Raw genomic sequence first — 20,636 nt, 5'->3', positions numbered from 1 at the left:
GGTTATATCTTGGTTCAGCTTTTACCTCTGTGTGAACAGAAATCCCTCTGAGGATTGAACGGATTCAGTTGTGAAAGAAAAGATTATTGTTCTCTTATATGAATAACCAATTATTGAATTAGGACCAAAGTTTTTCCCCTTTTCTACTTCTTCATTCAGAAATCATCTATTATAAATATTATTATTATTATAAATACCCAACTTAACCACAAAGGACATATGAAGGAAGATGCTACCTGCATCCAGAGAAAGAACTGATAAATAGAAGTATATATACAATAACTTTACATATTTGTGTCTGATGGTAGCCATCTCTAGGGTGTGAGGGAGGGAAGGAAAAAAAGGGGAAAAGAAGAAATTTACATGACAAATTTATTACATATTTAAAAGGAATATCAAGTTGTACATAATAGATTTATAGTTTCATGGGCAATCTTTTTTATTATACTATCTTATAAAAATGCTTGTTTTATTCCATAAATTAAAATTTTAAAATAATAGCTTATCATAGATGAAAAATAATTGTAAGTAGTTCAAAATTAACTAAAGTCTAAACTCCTGTGTTGGGTCTCTGCTCATCTTCATTCTAAGATAATATCTTTTTGTGGTTTTTTTTTCCTACAATTTCCTCACCTAAGTTCAGCCCAGCCTAGCCCCGGTACTCTCTGCTTGATTCTCTATCTCCTCTTTCCTGCTTTTACTTTGCTCCTACTTGTATTCCCCAGATACAGTCCCTTCTCATTCCCTTGATTACTGAGCTATTACTGAGCACCTCTTGGTTTCAGCCTCTTATTTCTGTCCTCATCCAGGCAGAATAATCTCTGGACCCTCATTTCCCCACGTCTCTGATCTTGGTTTCTTGTCCTGCTAAGTCACTGCTTCACTTCTCCATTACACTCTTACCACATTCTCTTATTCCCTTCTGACTCTAGTCTGCTTTCATTATTTATCACTATCCCTAAATCCTGGGATTAAAATTTGTTTTTTATTTATCTTGATGGCAAGCCTCTTGAAGACAAGGATGGTGTCTCATACTTCTTTGTATTCCCAGTGTTCAATCAGAATTCCTAGTATTCCTTCTTTCTTTCTCATTCTTCCTTCCTTCCCTCCTTTTTGCTTGTTTTCTTTCTTTCTTTCTTTCTTTCTCTTTCTTTCTTTCTTTCCTTCTTTCTTTCTTTCTTTCTTTCTTTCTTTCTTTCTTCTTTCTTTCTTTCTTTCTTTCTTTCTCTCTCTCTCTCTTTCTCTTTCTTTCTCTCTTTCTTTCTTTCTTTCTTTCTTTCTTTCTTCTTTCTTTCTTTCTTTCTTTCTTCTTTCTTTCTTTCTTTCTTTCTTTCTTTCTTTCTCTCTCTCTCTCTCTCTCTCTTTCTTTCTTTCTTTCTTTCTTTCTTTCTTTCTTTCTTTCTTTCTTTCTTTCTTTCTTTCTTTCTTTCTTTCTTTCTTTCTTTCTTTCCTCCCTCTCCCTGGCACAGTGCCATATACACAGTATGGCCTCACAAGATCTATTTGAGTCCTTTACTCAGGTTTTCTCTCTCGTTCCCAGTTTCCCCATCTCTAAGAGAAGGAGGTTGGATTAGATGATCCCTAAGATCTATCTGTTTGAGCTTTAACATTCTGTGACCCTACAATATATTTCTGCTGATAATGGTGGCAGACAGCAATCCATTGTGTAGCTTCCTATTTAAAAGAACATTTGTAAACATAACTGCTGGGTAGACAATATAAATGGGGGTGGGGGGAGCTTGCTATTTGTCATTCCTCAATCAACAATCTCTCCATTTGTCTTCCATGAATTCACTAAGGATAATAGAGTGACTGCCATCTATTCAAGAGTACAGATATATTGGTCTGAATGAGTTTCAGGGGAGCTGACACAAACGACCTCTTGCTGCAGGTTCCAAGCTAAGGCACCAGCCATGGTGACCACATCTGTTGTGCTCACCCATGAGGTCCTTCCCCGGCCATTTCTAGGGACCATCTTTAGGGAAGACCCAGTAGGCCAAGAAGACCACTTAGCACCACACTGTTTATCTATTGCATTCCATGTCTCAGGTAACAAAGGGTTCTAAGAATGTCAAGTACAGAGGTTCTAAGTGTCCACCCCAAAGAATGTTAGCTTGTTGCTAAGGTATCCTCTCAACTACAAAGCCAAACAGGCTCTGTGGAGTGAGAGCTGTGAGAGTAAATTGGAAGGAAGAATTGAGTTAGAGTGACCTATATTTCTTTGGAAGCAGCAGCCTCTGGGCTGTCTCTGCCATTTAAAGGGCCTTGGTTGGCTCTGAAAGGCACAAAAATTTAAGAATCTCAATCTGTTTTCATGAAGTGACCAGAAGAACAGCTCAAGCTGGGATTCCCATCTGCTTTCACAATTGTCCTCAGGTATTTTTTGAAACTTCTCTCCCATTAAAACCGTTTTGGAAAGTATTTAGATGTAGTTCAGTGGCCGATCCAGAGGGACAGATTTTATTCCAAATAAAGAGGGGGGAAAATGAAATAATTTCATCATAAAAGGGTGAGAGGTAGTATCCATAAAAATCCACCTTTAGAAAGAACATGTTTTACTGGAAAGTGATTACATTTGAGGGAAAGAGAATGCATCCTGTGGGAAGAATATTTCATGCTCATTCTCTGTACAAGCTGTATTTTGTTTTTTCATTCCTGAGGATTCCCAGCGTCATCCACTTATCTTTTTAAACTATATAGAATTACATTATACATGAGTGGGAAAAAGTAATGTAGGAAGTCCCCATTGCACAAACTTTTGGTTGTGGTCCAAAAGGCTATTTGAGAGTGAGTTGTCTGGCATATAGAATATATTTTGCTATAGAAAGAATATCACAAATGATGACTAGGTTCCCAGGCCAATTCACAAAAGATTTTTGCCCATAAGAAATTTGAAACAAAGAAGTACTTATACTATTTAAAATACAATTAACTACCATTTCTGACATTTCTATGGGGAAATGAAATTTGAAGTTTCATTACAACCCTCTCCCCCCACACCCACATACACATCTGTCCCATCTACAATGGTAGCAAGTTCTCTTTTGGCACAACAGAGACAAAATACACTTTCATCAGGGGGAAGGGAAAAGTAGTATGAGTACTTCTAAGTACCAATAACCTATTAAACTCTCCATGTCTGCATATGAGAAGAGTCTTCTCAATCACTCTAGTGTTCTGAATTCAGAAACAATATGCAGTTGCAGGTGGGGACAAGGAAGTATGGAAAGCGATAAGAAATTGAAGACTACTTTTCCTGTCCCAAGTTCATATATATGGACTTTCATAAGGTGAGGACTCTAGCTACCACCTTCTACCACCTTTCATTTAATGGTTCGTCTTCATAAAGCAACAAGTTAAAAGACAGATGTTAGATATTACAGATATATCACCCCCCCCTTTGGGCTTACTCTCTCAATCCACATTTGTACTGGTAGGTTGGACCCCCATGTGAGTAACTGTTACTTCAGGTTTTCAGGATGACTTCTAACACTGTGGCTCATAAACTCCCACCAATGGGCATCCCATTAACTCTCCTACAAGAACACAAGAGTTGGTGGGAGTCAGAGAGCTCCTCCCAGATCGTCCATTTAAGGAGGTGGCCATCTTTTTATCTGGACTTCATCATGCTTTCTGCAAGACAAAATCAACTCATACCTCCTGGGTGGGTACCGAGCTCTGTCCCCGGTCCTCTTCCTTCTCTCTGATTAGAGAAGGTAGACAGTGGACAGCTCCTTCCAGATTCTCCATTTAAGAAAAGCACCCCCGATAACCAGTTCTTCCGTTTCCCAGTTGGTTCATTCCTCTGAATTTCATCATACCCTCACAGGGTACCCCTTCCCAGACTTCACCCTCACTTCTCAGTTTCTTATTACATGCTGCCTTCCCCCGTTAGATTGTGAGCTCCTCAAGGGCAGGGACTCTCTTTTGCTTTTGTATCCCCAGCACTTAGTGCCTAGCACATAGTAGCACATTCATTGGCTGACTGAGGGGAGAATGGGCACAAATAAAGTACAGTTTTAGTGAGGTGCATGTGTAGTGAACACATGTAGCCAAGGCAACTTATAACTCTGGAAATTTAGGATCTCTTTTTTCTTCAGAGAAGATCTGGCTACATGAGTAATGCCTGGTTTCTTTCCTGACATTAAATATTGGGCCACTGGTCAAATGGTCCCAATGCTTCTACCAAGACCTCCTGATCTTGTGAATACATGATTATCAATATCCTATAGCAACAATTCTGAGCTTGTAGATGACCCAGGCTGGCTATCACAGTCTCCTGTGGGAGGAGACAGTCTCTGTTCCCTAGGAGGCTCTACAATGGGGTTATCAGATGGAAAGAGTTGCCTCTGGGTTTGGTACTCTCTCAGCATCTGCAGAGAAGTTCCCCTGTGACTGGGATACACTTGGTTGAGTTTCCTGACCATTTGATGGGGACCGATATTCAGCCCTCCTTCACTTAAATTGAATTCACTTTTCATGTCACGGCATCACCCTCCTGCTGTCAAGGTCCTCTTCGAGAATGAAGGACAAACACCAACCAATATCTAACTCTATTCTTATTACAATGAATATCTTCAGGGTTATTATTATTACCTACCTAGGCAGCTGGGTGACACTGGGCCTTGAGCCAGGAAGAATGAATTTGAATCTTACCTTAGACACTTGCTAGCTGTGTGACCTGGACAAGTCACTTAACCTTTTTCTGTCTCAGCTTCCTCAACTGTAAAATTGGGATAATACTAGCACCCACTGTCCACTGTTGTGAGGATTGAATGAGACTTTTGTAAAGCACTTAGCACAGTGCCTGGCACATAGTAGGAGCATAATAAACTCTAGTTTCCTTCCTACCCACCTCTGTCAGTCTCTCTACAGCACACAAGTGGGCTCATTTTCTCAGAGTCTTATTATCTGATTCCGTATCATTGCTTTTCACTTGCTCATCAAGATGTTAACTTCCCAACAGTCAATAGATGATGCTGGTGTGTTATCTTTTGTAGGGAGGGTCCTGATCATCTTCTGGGTCTACTTTGTAAATGAAAAGTTGCCTAGTCTCTGTCTCTGTCTCTCTGTCTCTTTCTCTGGAAGCAAATGAGGTAAAGTGACTCGCCCAGGGTCACACAGCTAATCAGTGTCTGAGGCCAGATTTGAACTCAGATCCTTCTAACTCCTGCTCTACCCACTGTGCCACCTAGCTGCCCCAAAGTTGCCCAGTCCCACTACAATCTTGTGGCTATTTTATTGATCTGCTATCAGTATTTCCTGAACCCTGAGATTTCTTAGCAAAATTTTATCACCTGTGTACCTGTATATGTCTTTGACAGCTGACTTGGGCATTGTACAACCACTTGTTTCTATTACAGCTTTTAGAAGCTAAGAGCATGGCTAAACGATAAGCCTACTTCAGCCTACTTCTGAGACATATACTAGCTATGAGTCTCTCTATCTTGCTGCTTTCTTCAACTTCAAAACTCAAATCAACAGGCAGATGTGGCTACATCCCAAATAATAACGTGGTAGAGGTTCCTTGCAGTTGGAGGAGATTTAAAAACAAAACCAAACCAAAAAACCCAGCTACTAATCATTGAGATGAAGAAAAAAGAACTTGTCATGAGCAAGACAATACAAAGTCTGGAGTACTGAGGTTTCAGAAAAGGTAATTTTTGCTGATGATCTTCAATTTTTCCTTCAAGGCTATAACAATACCATTATCAGAAAGACTGTAAGATCTGGGCATCTTCATTAGAATGTAAAACATTCATCCCCCAAAAATGTTTGGTGGATATTTTTATTCCCAATGGATTTTGATAACTATATTGATATGCTAAGAAACAGAATCATTCCTGGAATTACTACAATTCCCAAATGGAGATGGACTATCGAAATACAACCTTGCATAATGCCGCATGTCACAAAAGTTAAGAAATTTATCTGAGATTATTTGTTTATTATTAGAAATCATATAGCACTTTAAGTTTTGCAAAGCACTTTACAAATACTGCCTCACATCTTCTCCTCACAGAAGTCCTGGGAGGTAGGTGCTAAGATCATCTCCATTTTACAGGTGAAAAACCTAAGGCAGACAGAGGTTAAGCAACCTGCCCAGGTCCACATAGCTCACCAAGAGTTTGAGACAAAACTTAAACTCTTCAGATTTCAGCACACTGTCCATCCTGCTACCTTCCTGGAGATAAGCATGCTTCAGCGATCTAGATGTTTATCTGATTTAAACCCATTAAAGCCTATGGGTTACAATCACGGCTAGACTTGGGAAAAATCTGAACTGTTCATCAAAGGCCTGCTTAATATTTATCCTGAGAAGTGTGTTTTCATGATGAAGAGAAAGAATATGTGTCAAAATCTTATAAAGTCAGTGCCAAATTGCACAAAACAAAGCGGTTGCAGCAAAAAGAGCATATATCACATATTAAATGTTTTTGAATATGTAAAAACTAAGATTTATTGTATACAAGTCACTCAATGTAATTATTCATTTTGTCCCAGTTATTTTGAACATCATAAACTGGGTAAAAAAGATATATCTGGCTCCAGATTCTCTCAGCTGCAGTTTTCTGCATTGCTTCACATCCCATCTAGCCTAACCCTGGGCCCATTTTGCCATTTGCCCCACTCTTGTTCTGCTTTTCCTACCTGGAACCAGGTATTGATCAGACCTCCAGCAACCAACTCCTAGTCTTGGAGGAATTAAGCCATTCAGTTGTGGAGTTCCTGACCTGTGGCTAAGCTGTTTTGATTGGTGTCTGAATAAACGCAAATTCACTTAATTTACTCTACCTAAATGCCCCGGGATCAGACTACAATTTGTCTCCCAAGCAGTTATCTGGCCCTCTGACCTTGCCACCGTACTATGTGCTATTCACTTTCCATGGCTTGCTCTGAACACAGTCATCAAATCAATGATACCACTGCTTTTGGAAAGGGCAAGTCAAGAAACTGACCAGTAGATGCATCCACTCATCATCTCTGTGACTTCTTGGATCAAAACTCCCTAGTCTGCCCACAGGCCCCTTTTATGTGCTGTCCCCTTTTATTTAGATGTAAGCCCCTTGAGGACAACAGTTTTCACCTTTGTATTTGTATTTCCAGGGTTTAGCACAGTGCCTAGCCAACAGTAAATGATTAAGAAATGCTTGCTCATTCGATCAATTAGGTTCCAAGTTTTTCTTTAGGCTCCAGCCTCCTCTTTCCTATTTTTTTTCCTTCTCTAGGGCACTTCCTTCTCTGTCTCTTCAGCCACCAAGAACCCCAAAAAATTCCTTGACCTTCCTCCCCATTAAAGTTTGCTCTCAAAAGAGCTGATTAACTGAGTAATAGGTCCATATACCTAGGAAGTTATGTCAAGAGTCAAAGATAACTGCTTTAGACCGTATAAAAAGCTTCACAATCCCAAGAGAAGACAAAGTATTTATTTGAATTTAAACTTTCCTATTTACATCTTGGCTTTACTTGATATTAGTATTGGGCTGTGCCTTTTTTTTTTTTGAGGCAAACAGTTAAGTGACCTGCCCAAGATCACACAGCTAGTAAGTGTCTGAGGTCATATTTGAACTCAAGTTCTTCTATTTGAACTCAGGTTCTCCTGGCTCCAGGGCCAATGCTCTATGTACTGCACCGTTTAGCTGCACTCTTTGCTCGCTTCTTTTTTTTTTCCCAAGTGGTCCCTCTGCTCTCTTCTAAGGGACTTCTGTCCCTTTATGTCCTGCTGCTGCTTTCACAGGTCAGTCTGTGCGCCTGCAATGCGCTCCCAAAGTGATGTGATCTGGAGAGATGTCCAGTCACTGCTGTCCTGGTCTGAGCTCTGCCAGCTCCTGACACAGGTCGGTGTCTGCTGGCTGGTAGGTGGTGGAGTTTCAGTAGAGCGCTTCTGGACTCAGTCACTGTTAGCTCCCTGGGAGGTCCTGCAGCTTCAGAATGACTGAGCTGCGGGCTCCCCTTTGTTCGTGGTCTCCTGCCCTGGTAATTCCACGTGCGCAGACTAAAGGTTAGAACTGAGCTGCCACTCTGTTCCTGGACTCAGAGCCAGGCGGCTATGTTTCTGGAACTTGATCCTTGCTACACAGTTGTCGGGGAGGGACCCTGGGGCCCCTCCCCATCACTCACTGAGACAGCTCCTCTCCACGCTGGATCTATGACTTGGGACTGGGTAATGGGTGACAGAGCTACCAGATGGCCCTTGGAATGATCATCTGCCCTGGTGCTTCCTCTCTGGCACAATCTCAGCTCCCTTTCGGTCCCTCGGTGCTGGAATGTTGCCCGCCCCTACCCCCGGTCTGATTAGAATTCAGTCTGACTCAGGAGGTTAGAAGGTGTGTGAATGAACTAGGCTAAAATGCTTCTTCTCACTGCCATTATGACTCCACTCCAGTCTCATAGTGCTTGGTAAAGTTTTAAAAGAAAAGCCAAGGTTTCCATGCTGAAATGGTGGGGAAAAGATTGAGGATAGCAGAATCTTTTGAATTACCAATCTGTACAGTTCATTGGGATCTCAAAGGGCTATGTTGATAGATCAGCCACAGTTTATGGCTGAAGTTTTTTTTCTTAATAAAATTCAAACACTGCAAATAGCAAGTTTAAGAAGCAGCTTAAAGGAAATTATTGCATCTTTAGATCAGAGGTAGTTTTAAAAACCTACTTGTTTCACTTTCTTACAGTGCCAATATATTATATTCACACCTTCCTTCCTCTCCTGGTTCTCCGCTCTTGACTCTCTGGATTTCTTCTTTTGTCCCAGCAGTCTTCTCACCCCAGAAGATCCCTTCTCCCATACAGCACCATCTTCTGATTGGTGACTTTCCCCTTGAAACTCCATTTTGAGGAAATGTTAAATGCTATGCTCCTTCCTTCCTTTCCTGGTTTCACTCCTGACTCTTCAGACTTCTCTGTGCTTTCTCTATGTTTTATTTTCTCTATTTTATTTCTCTATTTTATCCTTTCCACCCACGCCCCCATTTTTCACTTTCTTCTTTGTATGTTGTTTTCTCTCATTAGAATGCCAGCTTCTTGAGGGCAGGAACTGTCTTTGAAGAGTCAAAAAATGTCAGTCTTCATAGAATTGGGGGGTCACTAAGGGGCATTGTAACCCAAGAAGTACAAGGCACAGCACATATTCCCAGTGGAGGAAAAAATGTTTGGCCAGAAAAAAGATATAATAAGAATAAGGGATAACCTATGCACAGCCCACTCCACTGGCTTCCATGTCAAGAGATTTGGACAAACGCTCCCAGCATGTCTGGCAAACAAATCTCCTTTACAGGAATTTGTAGGAGAATATGGACAATAATCATCCAGGATAAGGCATGGATTGGTTCTAGCCTGCACTACTAGAGGGGGTATCTGCTTGGCTGCACTATAAACTCATTAACATATCAGAGTAATAGCTAAAATATTTCAAGTAGTGTTCAAAAATTGTGTGATGAGTGAAAAGTTTGAGAGTCTTAGTTTCTAATTAACTTATTGATTATTTTAATTAATTAATAACTTTATTAATTATGGCCAGCAATAATTAATAAAAGGGTGGTCATCGGTACCCTCTTTCTCTCTCTGACCTGGCCCCCAGCCTCTTCCTTACATTAGGTAAAGGTTGGTTTGTTTGTTTGTTTTTGTCCCCAGAGTTGGCGGGTGGGGAACAGACCACAGCCACCACCGTGTGGCTATGACCCACTCACTGCTTACTCTCAGGATCCTAGGGGTAAAAGAAATGATTATTTCTCTCATATTAATCACCAATTATTGAATTAAGACAAAGGTTTTTCCCCTTTTCTATTTCTTCATTCAGAAATCAGCCCCTATAGGGTTATTCAGGTAGCCTTTGAAGTATGGCACTGATAATGAGAGGGAAAATTCAAATCTGTTCAAAAAGAAATTTAAGTTTAGGTGAATTGATGAATTCTGGCCTATTGTGTTTTACTCAGACAGATCTGGGAAAATGTGGATTCTCCCTTTTGTGAGATTACCCTAGATGAGATAATATGGGTATAGATAAGTCTCTTTGACCAAGACTGAATGATCAGAGTCATATCTCCCAGACCCTCATTAGAATAACCTCACCTTCATTACAATATTCATTCTTCTCATTACTTGTTAACCAATCAGAGTTGACTTCAACCCTCAAGAACACCCATTCTATCTATGGGGTTTTCTTGGCAAAAATCCTGGAATGGTTTGTCATTTCCTTCTCTAGTTCACTTTACAGATGAGGAAACTGAGGCAAACAGGGTTAAGTGACTTGACCAGGGCCACACATACAGCTAGTAAGTACCTGAGGTCAGATTTGAACTTGAGTCTTCCCGATTCCAGGCCCAGCACTCTATTCACTGAGCCACCTCACTGACCCCCAGGGGAAAGCTGTTACTCTGCTATCCCTTCTGGTTCTCACAGTTCTTCTGAAAGACAAAGTTATTTCTCTGCTACTTTCAAGATGCTAGCACAATGACAAACTCTTTTAACACGCAGCCACCCTTAGAAGCATACTGAAAAAAAAAGTTACTCCTTATCAGTGACAAGCAGTTCCTTCAAGGCAGAGAGCTACTGAGCTTCCCAGATCTGCTCTGGCCTTTGGTGGATTCTTCCTGTCAAGTTGTAGATAGCAATAGGGAAATGTGGTCTTTCCCCCAGCTAGCTCCCCAAATAGTAGGAGACTGCTTTGCCCAATCAGTTCTCAGAAAAGCAAAGCAGATGCAAAGCCTGTCTTTTCCCCTCTGTTCCTTCCATCTGAGAAGACAGTCCAGGCTAACATAGGCTCCTAAGAAGTTTCCCTTCTCTCAGGCTAGCAGTGGTCAATTGGCGGTGTGTGTGGCCTGAGGGCAAAGTGCACATGCTTTGTGTTCAGAACCAAGGCTGCAGTGAAGTTGTGCAATGCAACACAGGCAAACGCTGCCAGAAACACCTCAGATTCATTAGATGTTTAATTTTAATTAATTTTTGGTCATTGTGCATTCAGAAACCTTTTAATGTTGCCAAATTTTTGTGACATGGGTCAAGTGCTGAATAGAGCAAGATTCTGCTGTCCTCCATGGAACCAGTCAGCTCTCAGAAAAGCACTGACTATTTTCCAATCTTCATGTGTCCCAGAAAAGAAGTCCTGTTAGCTCAGGGCCTGCCAGCTTCTGTGCTCTGCCTTCTATAAGCTATTTTCTTTGGAGCCTCCTTTTCTTTTTGTCCCTAGCCCCTTTTTCCCTTGTTTTCAGTTCTTCTTCTGGCTGGTAGTTACTATAGCTTCTCCTCTGTTTCCAATGCCTCAAATCAGGGCCTCTTGAAAGCAGTGACTCATCTCTAATTTTTTTTTTTGAGTAAGTGACTTGCCCAGGGTCACATAGCTAGTAAGTGTCTGAGGCCATATTTGAACTCAGGTTCTCCTGACTCTGGGACCAGTGCTCTATGCATTGCACCTAGCTGCCTTTTTCATTTCTAATTTATAATGTGAAACCCAACAATGCTCCCCTTCTGTCAGGTACAGCCCTAACAATCCTTGTATAATCTTCCCCCAGTCTATGAACAGTTATTTGATTGTTTAATCCTAATTTACAAACTGGTTATTAATATAATAGCCAATATATAATATGTAATAATGTTTAAAATATATAGTTAATATATTATATATTATAACATGATATATTATAACAATATTATAATATGATTGTATATAATATAATAATATATTATAAGATGATTATATATAATAATATATAATAAGATGATTATATATAATATGATTGTATATAATATAATAATATATTATAAGATGATTATATATAATAAGATGATTATATATAATATAACCAACATATAATAATATAATTCTTTGCATTAGTACATTATTTATTTAGCTGTATTAGTAAGGAATTTTTAGATATGTCATTTATGTATCTTTAATAGCCTATGTTGACAGCAAGGTGGCATCAGTGGATAGAGCTCTGGATGTGGCATCAGAAATAACTGAGTTTGAATCCTTACCTCAGACACTTACTAGCTGTATGACCCTGAGCAAAGTCACTTAACCTCAGTTTTCTCATCTGTAAAATGAGGACAGTAATATCACCAACCTCAGAGAGTTGTTGTGAGTGTACATAAAGTACTTTGCAAAACTTAAAACGGCTCTGTAAGTGATTGCTCTTAGCTACGAAAATCATAATTGAATTCCTACTAATTTGATGCCTTTGTTTTTTGAGTTGTTTTTTGTTGTCGTTGTTGTTTGTTTTTTTTTTTTACAATGATCAAAACCAGCCTTAGCTGTGAGGTGAGACTTGAAAAGCCATGGCTGGTTCATTCTGAAGGAATATCATTACTAAGTTTTAGTATGCTATAGACCTGTGCTTTTTTTGCAATCAGACACATCTTTCTACCACTTCATCCCAATGAGGACATGAGACTGACCTCTAACATAGAGAAGGATATCTACACTGTGTGTGTGTAGTCTAAGAAAAGTGTAAGATAGATGAATATTGTCAAATAAAATCTGTATTCTGACATGCTCTTAGGACAACTTTCTTATTAATTTATTTATTTTTAGTTTTCAACATTCACTTCCACAAGATTTTGAGTTCCAAATTTTCTCCCCACCCCAAGATGGCGTTTATTCTGAATATCCCTTACCCTAATCTGCCCTCCCTTCTATCTCTCCCCCCCCCTTCTTTAATCCCCTTCCCCTTCTTATGACAGCGGCATTATTAACTTTTCCTGTGGGAAATGAGGAGGACCATGAGGAGCCAAGGGCTATTAGCCTTGGCCACTCTTCTTAAGACCTCCTTCTGCTTTTCAATCTTTAGAATGAAAGATCTTGGGGACTATACATTATAAGCAACAGTAAATATAATTCCTCCTCCCCTTGCCTCTCACCCCCAATCATCTCACCTATCGAAATAATCACTTTGTTTTCTTATGCTGTTCTTTTTTTTTTTTTTGCTCATGTTTTGCTTACTTTCCAGAAATTGACCAAGTCTAAAAAATGGAAACTCCTACAAGATCAGCAAGTTGTAGCTCCAAGTTCCAACACAAACATTACAAAGGCCCCTTAGGCAAATTGTAATTATCTATGCTTTTAAGTGTAATATACTCAAAATGATCATTTTATAAGGAAATAAGTAAGAGGCAGGGCACTTTAGTGGAAAGAATATTGGGCTTGTAGTTAGAAAGCCTGGGCTTGACTTCTGGTGCTGTTATTTACTAGTTGGGTAACCTAAGGTAAATTACTTCTCTGGACCTCCATTTACTCACCTGTTAAGTGGGGAGGTCAGGCTTCATGACCTTTCAAGTCAGAATAGTTGCGTGAATTCACAGGATCATAGGTCTAGAGAGATAAAGGAGATCTACTTCAGCCTCTTCATTTTCTAGATAAGCATATTAAGGTCCAGAGAGATGTTAAATGATATGTCCAAAGTCACAGATAATATCCATAAGAGGCAGGATTTGAACATGGGTCCTTTTCTCTTTAGAGTCAGTGTTCTTCCCACTGGACCATTTCCCTTCTGATTCTGTAACAATAAAACATAGCTTTTGTTCCCAAACTGCCTAAATCTATAAAGCATGCTTTAATGACAATGCATATATTTCTGTTTTTGTTCCAAACTCCCTAATTTCCCAGGACAAAGTTTTTCCCCCCCCATTATTCTAAATTTCCCAGAAATGTTACTTCTCAGTTGAGGACTGTCAATGAAATCACCAGAGAGGTAAGTGAGACTGTAACTTTCCTGTGCCACAAAATGTGGAGAGTCAGTCATCAAACTGAAAGAGAAGAAAATAATAATGACAGAAATGTGGAAAGAGAATGAGGACGTATCATGCATCTTCCAGTTATGGTGACTGGGGTCATTCTGTGATTTCAGTGTCTGACCCGTCCAACGTGGAAGGCCTTTCCCAGTGGGGCTGATGTAGGGTGCACGGCCCCAGAAGTCTGGCGGTGACTTGGAAAAAGCAAAAGAGACGTATCATGAACATCAATTTCAAATCCCAGCCCAACCCATTGATCGGTGGTGATACTTCTTACACGACCAGAAATACAAATTGTTTTCTAGTCAGACACACTCCCCATCCTCGAAGAGTCTGCCATATTAAAGGTAAGGTGACTTAGCGCCATGGAATCTGTCTACAAACTGCTCATTTCAGCTGCCTGATCATTCTGAGAGCAAAACTATGTCTTTTACTGCTGTTGTTATTATTATTGTTGTTTGCCCTTCTCAAAGAGGACCATGACATCAGGAAGTTGATGTCTTGACTTGCAAATGAATTGGATTTAAGTGAGGCAGAGCTGTGCAAAGTCACCAGCCTCACTCTCTCCTCCATTTGCTGGGGTTTTGACAGCTCAGAATGAGTGTAAATAGTAATTGTTTCTATGTTGGGCCAGAAACCCTGAGGTCTTTCCCTCCTAGATTGATGTCTTGCTAGGACTTAATGTGAAGTTAAAATGTTAATTGAACCTGAAAATAAGCATCAGTGGTATAAGTTTCAAAAGTGATAGATGATTTTGATTTGACTTTAAAGACAAGAATGCCAACCACGCTAAAGAAGAAATGTGAACATGCATTACGTTTTCAGGAATACAGATTGAGTTTGTTGGCTAAAACCAATATTTTTGACCGAATTTATTTCAATGTGACAAATATTCATTAATTCCTAATATGTTGTGGGGAAACACTTGGGGAATACAGAAGCATGTGAAAAGATTGCCCTCAGTGACTGATGAGCACTTGGTCTGGAGGTAAAGGAGTTGGGCCAGATCCTCTGACCCCTTAACTTCTATGAACTTTAGCTAGCTTCCTCAAATATAAAAAAAGGTTCTAATCAGCCTCTGAGATCCTTTATTGGTCTGGGTTTATGATCCTATGAGCCACAAAATCTAGCTGATGTCATCCCCTACAATCACAACTTTTGCACTTAGAGCAAATGCCTGCATCTCTTATATCACTAAAAGGACAAAGGCCATGTGATGTAAGGTCCATTCAAATCTCTACATTCCTTATAATGCCTCAGCATTAACCAATCTGCTACTTCCTTCAGGTCATAAAGTAAGATATACTGTGCGCCTCACTATAACTAATAGCCTTGTGTCCATTCACTTCTGTCTTCTCCATGATGTCTCTATTCATGCCTTCTCTCTCATAGGACTTCATTCTCTCCTCTGCTCCTGGTTTTCTCTACTAGATTACAAACAGTTCTCTCCAGATTAAATAAATAAATAAAAGCCTTCCTTTGACTCTTCTATCCTATCCAGTTATACTCCTTTGTCTCTTCTATCTTTCATGACATTTCTTTTTTTAAATTTTTTTTTAATTTTTAGGCAGTTGGGGTTAAGTGACTTGCCCAGGGTCACACAGCTAGTAAGTGTCAAGTATTTGGTCTGAGGCCAGATTTGAACTCAGGTCCTCCTGACTCCAGGGCTGGTGATCTATCCACTGTGCCACCTAGCTGCCCCTTCATGACAACATTTCTTAAAAAAGTTATAAACTTGCAATATCTTTTTTCTAATAACCCATTTTTTTCTTTCACCCTTGTAATAAAGTTTCTGCCCCCATCATTTTATTAAAAGTAATTTATGACTAAAGTGTCACCAATGACCTCCTAATGACCAGCCCAATGGCTTTCATTCAGTACTTATCTTGCTTGATCCCTCTGAATTTTGAGATGCTATTGGCTACCATTTCAGATACATCATACTCACTTAGCTCACCATCTGTAACCATTCCTTCCTCGTCTGTCTTATCCTCATCCTCCTCCTATCTCTTTAACGTGAATGTTTTTAAGGTCCTTTCCTTGTCCTCTTTCTCTTCTATCTCCATGATCTCTCTAGACAATCTCCTTCCCTCTCATACTTTCAATTGTCACCTCTCTCTAGCCCTGACCTCTCTTTTAAATTTTAGACATATCTCCTACTACCCATAGGACATTGCTACCTCAATATCTCACTACAATTAATCTCAGCAAGTGGTATTGAGCTTATCATCTCCCCCAGTATCTCACACTAGATTGTTGTACTCAAGAGGCACTTTAAAATGTTGGTCTGATTGAGAGTACGTTGTATGTTATTAACTGGGATCAGAGAAGGCATGGGTGGGGGAGGGGAGGAAGAGATCTTCTATTACCCTAAACTCTGAAAATTCCTTATCTGACTGCAGTCTTTTGGCAACAAGGGCCCAGTTGAAGGAAGATAACATAAATCTGTAGTAGACCCAGTTAGCACGGTTCTGTGACTTCCTCTTACACCACTCGAAACACATGAGTAGGATTAGAGGAGGTGATGGAAAGGGTAATCCAGGGTTGGGATAGAACAAGGGATGAGGGTGATAGGATGAGCTGGCAATGGATTCCAGCACAGAAGACAGTATTACATGAAACTGGTTAACTCTGAGGTAGAGATTGGAGAGGGAGAAAAAGGAAGCCAGAGTTGGAGTAAAAGGAAAGAAAGCAGAGTCACCTACTGTAGAAGACCCTTCCAAGATATTTAGTCACAAAGAGAAGGAGGTATACGGAATGATAGCTGTTCGGGATGGATGAGTAAAAACACCTTGAATGAGGCTTTCTTGAGGATGGGAGACATGGGTATGTCTGCAGGCGGCAGGAAATAGCCAGTAGACAGGGAAAGATTTAAGATAAGTGAGAGAGTGTGGATAATTTAGTAGAGAAAAAGGACGGAATAAGATCACTTCTGCATTTGGAAGAGTTATCTTGGCAAGGAAAAGGGCCACCTCTTCATGGGAAACAGGTGAAGGAGGAAAGAGTTGAAGAATTCTTCCGGGAGGTAGGAGATATGGAGGAAGGGAAGGAGTGAGCTCTATACAAATGGCCTCAATTTTTTTTCCAGTGAAATATGAGGCAAAATTCTCAGCTGAGAGAGTGGGAGGAGGGAAGCTATGAGAGGTTCAAGAAGGAATGGGAGTCTGGAAAAGCCGCTGTGATAAGTGGGATAGTGAACTCATTAAGGATGGGTTAAAGGATTGCCAGGCTGCAATGAAGGCCCAGTTGAGATTATGTAATATAAATTTGTAGTGGAGTGAATAATCCTTAATAAATGCTTATTAAGTACCTAGTATGTACCAGGCGCTGTGCTAAGCACTTGGAGATACAAAAAGAGGCAGAAGACAGCAACTGCCCTCAAGGAGCTTACAATCTAATGAGGGAGCCAATATTCACGCAAATACAGATGAGGCAAGCTAGATCCAGGATCAAGAGGAAATAACTAACAGAGGGAAGGCAATGGAGTTAAGAGAGGTTGGGTAAGGCTTCCAGTAAAAAATGGGATTTTAAGCAAGAGAGTTCAGTAGGTTCAGAAGGTTTGGTAGGCGCAGAGGAAAAAGAGGTGGAGTCCAGGGATGGGGGAGAGACAGAGAAAATGGCCAGAGCTGAGAGCTGCAGTGTCTTGTCTATGGAACCTCCAAGAGACCAGTGTCGCTGGACCGAAGAGGAAATGGAAAGGTAGGAGGAGTCTAGGCTATGAAAGACTTTGAATGTCAAACAGAGAGTTGTGTATTTGATCTTGAAGGGAATAGGGAGCCGCTCACTGGAGTTTATTGAGGAAGGGGGTGACACAGTCAGACCTGAGCATTAGGAAAATCACTTTAGTGGCTGAATGGAGGATGGATTGGAGTGGGGAAAGACATAAAGCAGGCTGTCCCACCAGCAGCTATTGCAATAAGCCAAGAATAAGATGAGGAGGGTCTTCACTGGAGTGGTGGCAGTCAGTGGAGAGATGGGGAATGTTTGAGAGAAGTTGCAAAGGTGAAATAAACAGGCCTCGGAAACTGCTTGAATGTGGGGGGGGTGGGAGGTTAGGGAGGAGTCCAGGATGACTCCTAGGCTGTGAGCCAGAGGGACTGGGAGAAAGGTGTTGCTCTCTTCAACAATAAAGAAGGTACGCGTAAGGGGGGGAGGGTTTGGGGGGGAAGAAAATGAGTTGAGATCTTCATTAAAATAAAGGGGCATGGGACTAGAGAAATTGTGGAGTTAGGGTATTTGATGGAGTATCAGTAAGTGTGTTGAAGTCCCCAAGAGTGTGAGGGCAGGAGGTGGGGAGGAAAGAAAATCTGTGAGCCAAGCATTGGACTCATTGAGGAAGGAAGGAAAGTGTTCTGAAGGTTTGTAGACAACAGCTACCAGAATCTTGTTTGGGTGATAAATATGGATTGAATGAACTTCAAAGGAAAAAGAACTGAGAGACAGTAGTAGAAGAAGAGCTGGGGTGGCATTTGGTGGCAAGGAGTAGCCCAGCCTCGCCATGACCAGTGAGTTGGGAGGGGAGGGGAAGGGTTTGAGTGAAAGTGCAACCAGTGCCAGACAGGGTAGGCAGGGAAACGGGATCATCAAGGACAGGATTAAGATGAAAAGTATCTTGTTACCTATGGAACAGGCATTCTAGAGAGCCCAGCAAGCACATCACAGAGAGCACAGAGCGGAAGCTGGGGGGGGAGTGGATTGAAGGGGATGGGAATAAGGAAAGGGGCAGTGGAGAATGGAAAATGGGATTTGAGCCATAGCAGCTGGGGGGGTTCAAAATCTAAGCCCTCCCTGGCTTCATAGCTGTCACCCTCCAGCAAGGCACAGCTTCGAGAGTATTGGTTTGCAGTTTTCACACCTGGGTTTAAATTCTGGCTCTATCACTCCTTCCCTATGTGACCTTGGATAAGTCACTTCTCCTACATGGGCTTCAGTTTTGTATAAAATGAAGGTGTTGGAATGTTCTCTAAGATCTCTTCCATCTCTGAGCCTGTGGGTTTGTCGCTGTTGTTTTTGTTGTTTGCAGGCAGAGTTAAGTGACTAGCCCAGGGTCACACAGCTGATAAGTGTCCGAGGCCATATTCGAACTCAACTCTTCCTGACTCCAGGGCCAGTGCTCTATCCACTGTACCACCTAGCTACCCCCAATCCCCCCACCCCAAGCCTGTGATTTATGATCCACCTAAGAAAGGAAGATTCCATGTGCATCTCAGAATTCTTCAAGGGGGAAGCTATGAGGACGTTGTTGCTTGAGGTAGAGCTGCAGCTTCCTTCTCAAGGTGTCCACCCTTTAAAATTAAAAGCAACGAATGCGCCTAGTTTTCATTTATGTTGCGTTGTCAGGTTCCTCTTAAGAAGATAATGCTGCTTGAGGGCAGGGGCTACGTGCTATTCATCTGTGTCTCTACCATCTAGCAGAACTCCTGGCAAATAGTAATCGCTTTATAAATCCTTGTTCATTGGTTGATAAATTAGTTAATTGGCTGGTTGTCTAATCATTTCTGTACAGACCTGATGATAGAATGTATTTCTTTCACCTGAGGTGGCCCTCAAGTAAGTTTAGAGACTCATTGCAAGGTTTGACATCAAGTGATGAAATATTTCAGCCACAGCACCTCATTAAGAGCCTCAACTAAGTTATGGAGCAGATGTGATCTGTGCTGGTAGAAGAAAAGAGCCATATAGGTACAATTTGCAGGCTTCAAATGACCCAGTGGATGGAGGTCTTGACCTCGAGTCAGGAAGACCCGAGATTAAAGCCTCCTTCAGACACTTATCATGTGACTCTGAGCAAGTCACTTAACCTGTGTGTGTCTCAGTTTTCTCATCCATAAAACGGGAATAATAATAGCACCTATTTCTCTGGGTTATTGGGAAGATAAAATAAGGTTTGTAAAGCATTATGGAAACTATCATAATAATAATTATTAATGCAATTATTGGTGTTGCTGCTGCTATTGTTACTGAAATAAGGAGCTTACTCATTTACTTAAGCCTACACTTTTTGTTTTGGTTGGAATGTTGACATATGACATTGTCCCCTAGAGGAAGCCTGAAAATCTGCATCTTTAAAAGTCAGAGATTTGTTTTTTCTTTCTACTCATCCAGGTTTAAACAACATACCTATCTGTGCCGTGAATGACGACAGCTTCCTTAAGGGACTGTATAACGTTAGCCACTTGACCACCCCAGATAAGGATGTGCCTCCACTTAGCAAAGTCATCAGTGCCAATAACAACAGCTCTTTCCATAACTCAGGGTCAAACAAAATGAAAATGCCCCCTCGGCCTAATTCTGGTAAGTCACAAAAGACTCGATGACACGATAAATGATGGAACTCAAGAGAAAAAAAGCAATCATTTAATATTTTGGCACATCAGAAATAAAATAGGCTTTTTAAGGGTTTATGCGTATTATCCCTTTCCTGCTAGGTCTAAGATTCAGTATATTCCGCATTAGCCAAGCCTCCACCCCACAGGAAATGCTCTGTAGCTACTATTAATAGAATATACTTTCTGAATGAGACATACATTTTCAGATTATTTTAGGACATTTTTAGCTAATTTCTGGATTTGTTTTGCTTAAATATGCTTACTTGCTACAAGAGAGAGCTTTTTTATCATTAAGGGGTGCATGGAAAAAAGGGATAGTGATACATTCCAAATAGATGAAAATAAACAAAAGAATGGCAATGAAATATTTTAAAGACACACAAAATAGGGGAGAAAGAAGTGCAGGAGGGAACACAGATAAGTAGGGCAATGTTAGAATAACAATTTATAATTTTAATATATAATATTGAGTATATAAATATATAGTTGTTTTTAAACAACCTATATGTAACAGAACCATATAAAATCTTTTTACTCTTCTGGCTTGTATAAGAAAATCTTCATGTTTGTTGGTGGTTGTGA

The 20,636-nt window shown here is 40.6% G+C and overlaps 1 protein-coding gene across 2 annotated transcripts in view; it reads left to right on the top strand.

The window, feature by feature from the left end:
- The first annotated feature begins 2,118 nt into the window (after positions 1 to 2,118).
- Positions 2,119 to 20,636, top strand: part of CUNH4orf17 (chromosome unknown C4orf17 homolog) — a 35,527-nt gene continuing 17,009 nt past the window's right edge. Inside the window, exons 1-3 of one of the 2 annotated variants that reach the window (XM_020988275.2) lie at positions 2,119 to 2,376; positions 13,842 to 14,072; positions 19,831 to 20,019. In XM_020988275.2, coding sequence (XP_020843934.1) covers positions 13,946 to 14,072; positions 19,831 to 20,019 — 316 coding nt within the window. In that variant the 5' untranslated portion in view covers positions 2,119 to 2,376; positions 13,842 to 13,945. Of the gene's footprint in view, positions 2,377 to 3,209; positions 3,291 to 13,841; positions 14,073 to 19,830; positions 20,020 to 20,636 lie in introns of those variants that run through there. The other variant, XM_020988276.2, reaches the window with a different exon arrangement.

This window comes from Phascolarctos cinereus, unplaced genomic scaffold (assembly GCF_003287225.1).
Source record: "Phascolarctos cinereus isolate Bilbo 61053 unplaced genomic scaffold, phaCin_HiC Scaffold_9;HRSCAF=440, whole genome shotgun sequence".
In the NCBI taxonomy this organism is placed as follows: Eukaryota; Metazoa; Chordata; class Mammalia; order Diprotodontia; family Phascolarctidae; genus Phascolarctos; species Phascolarctos cinereus.
The sequence above is the reverse complement of the archived record's forward strand: the minus strand, read 5'-3'. Positions and strand labels throughout refer to the sequence as shown.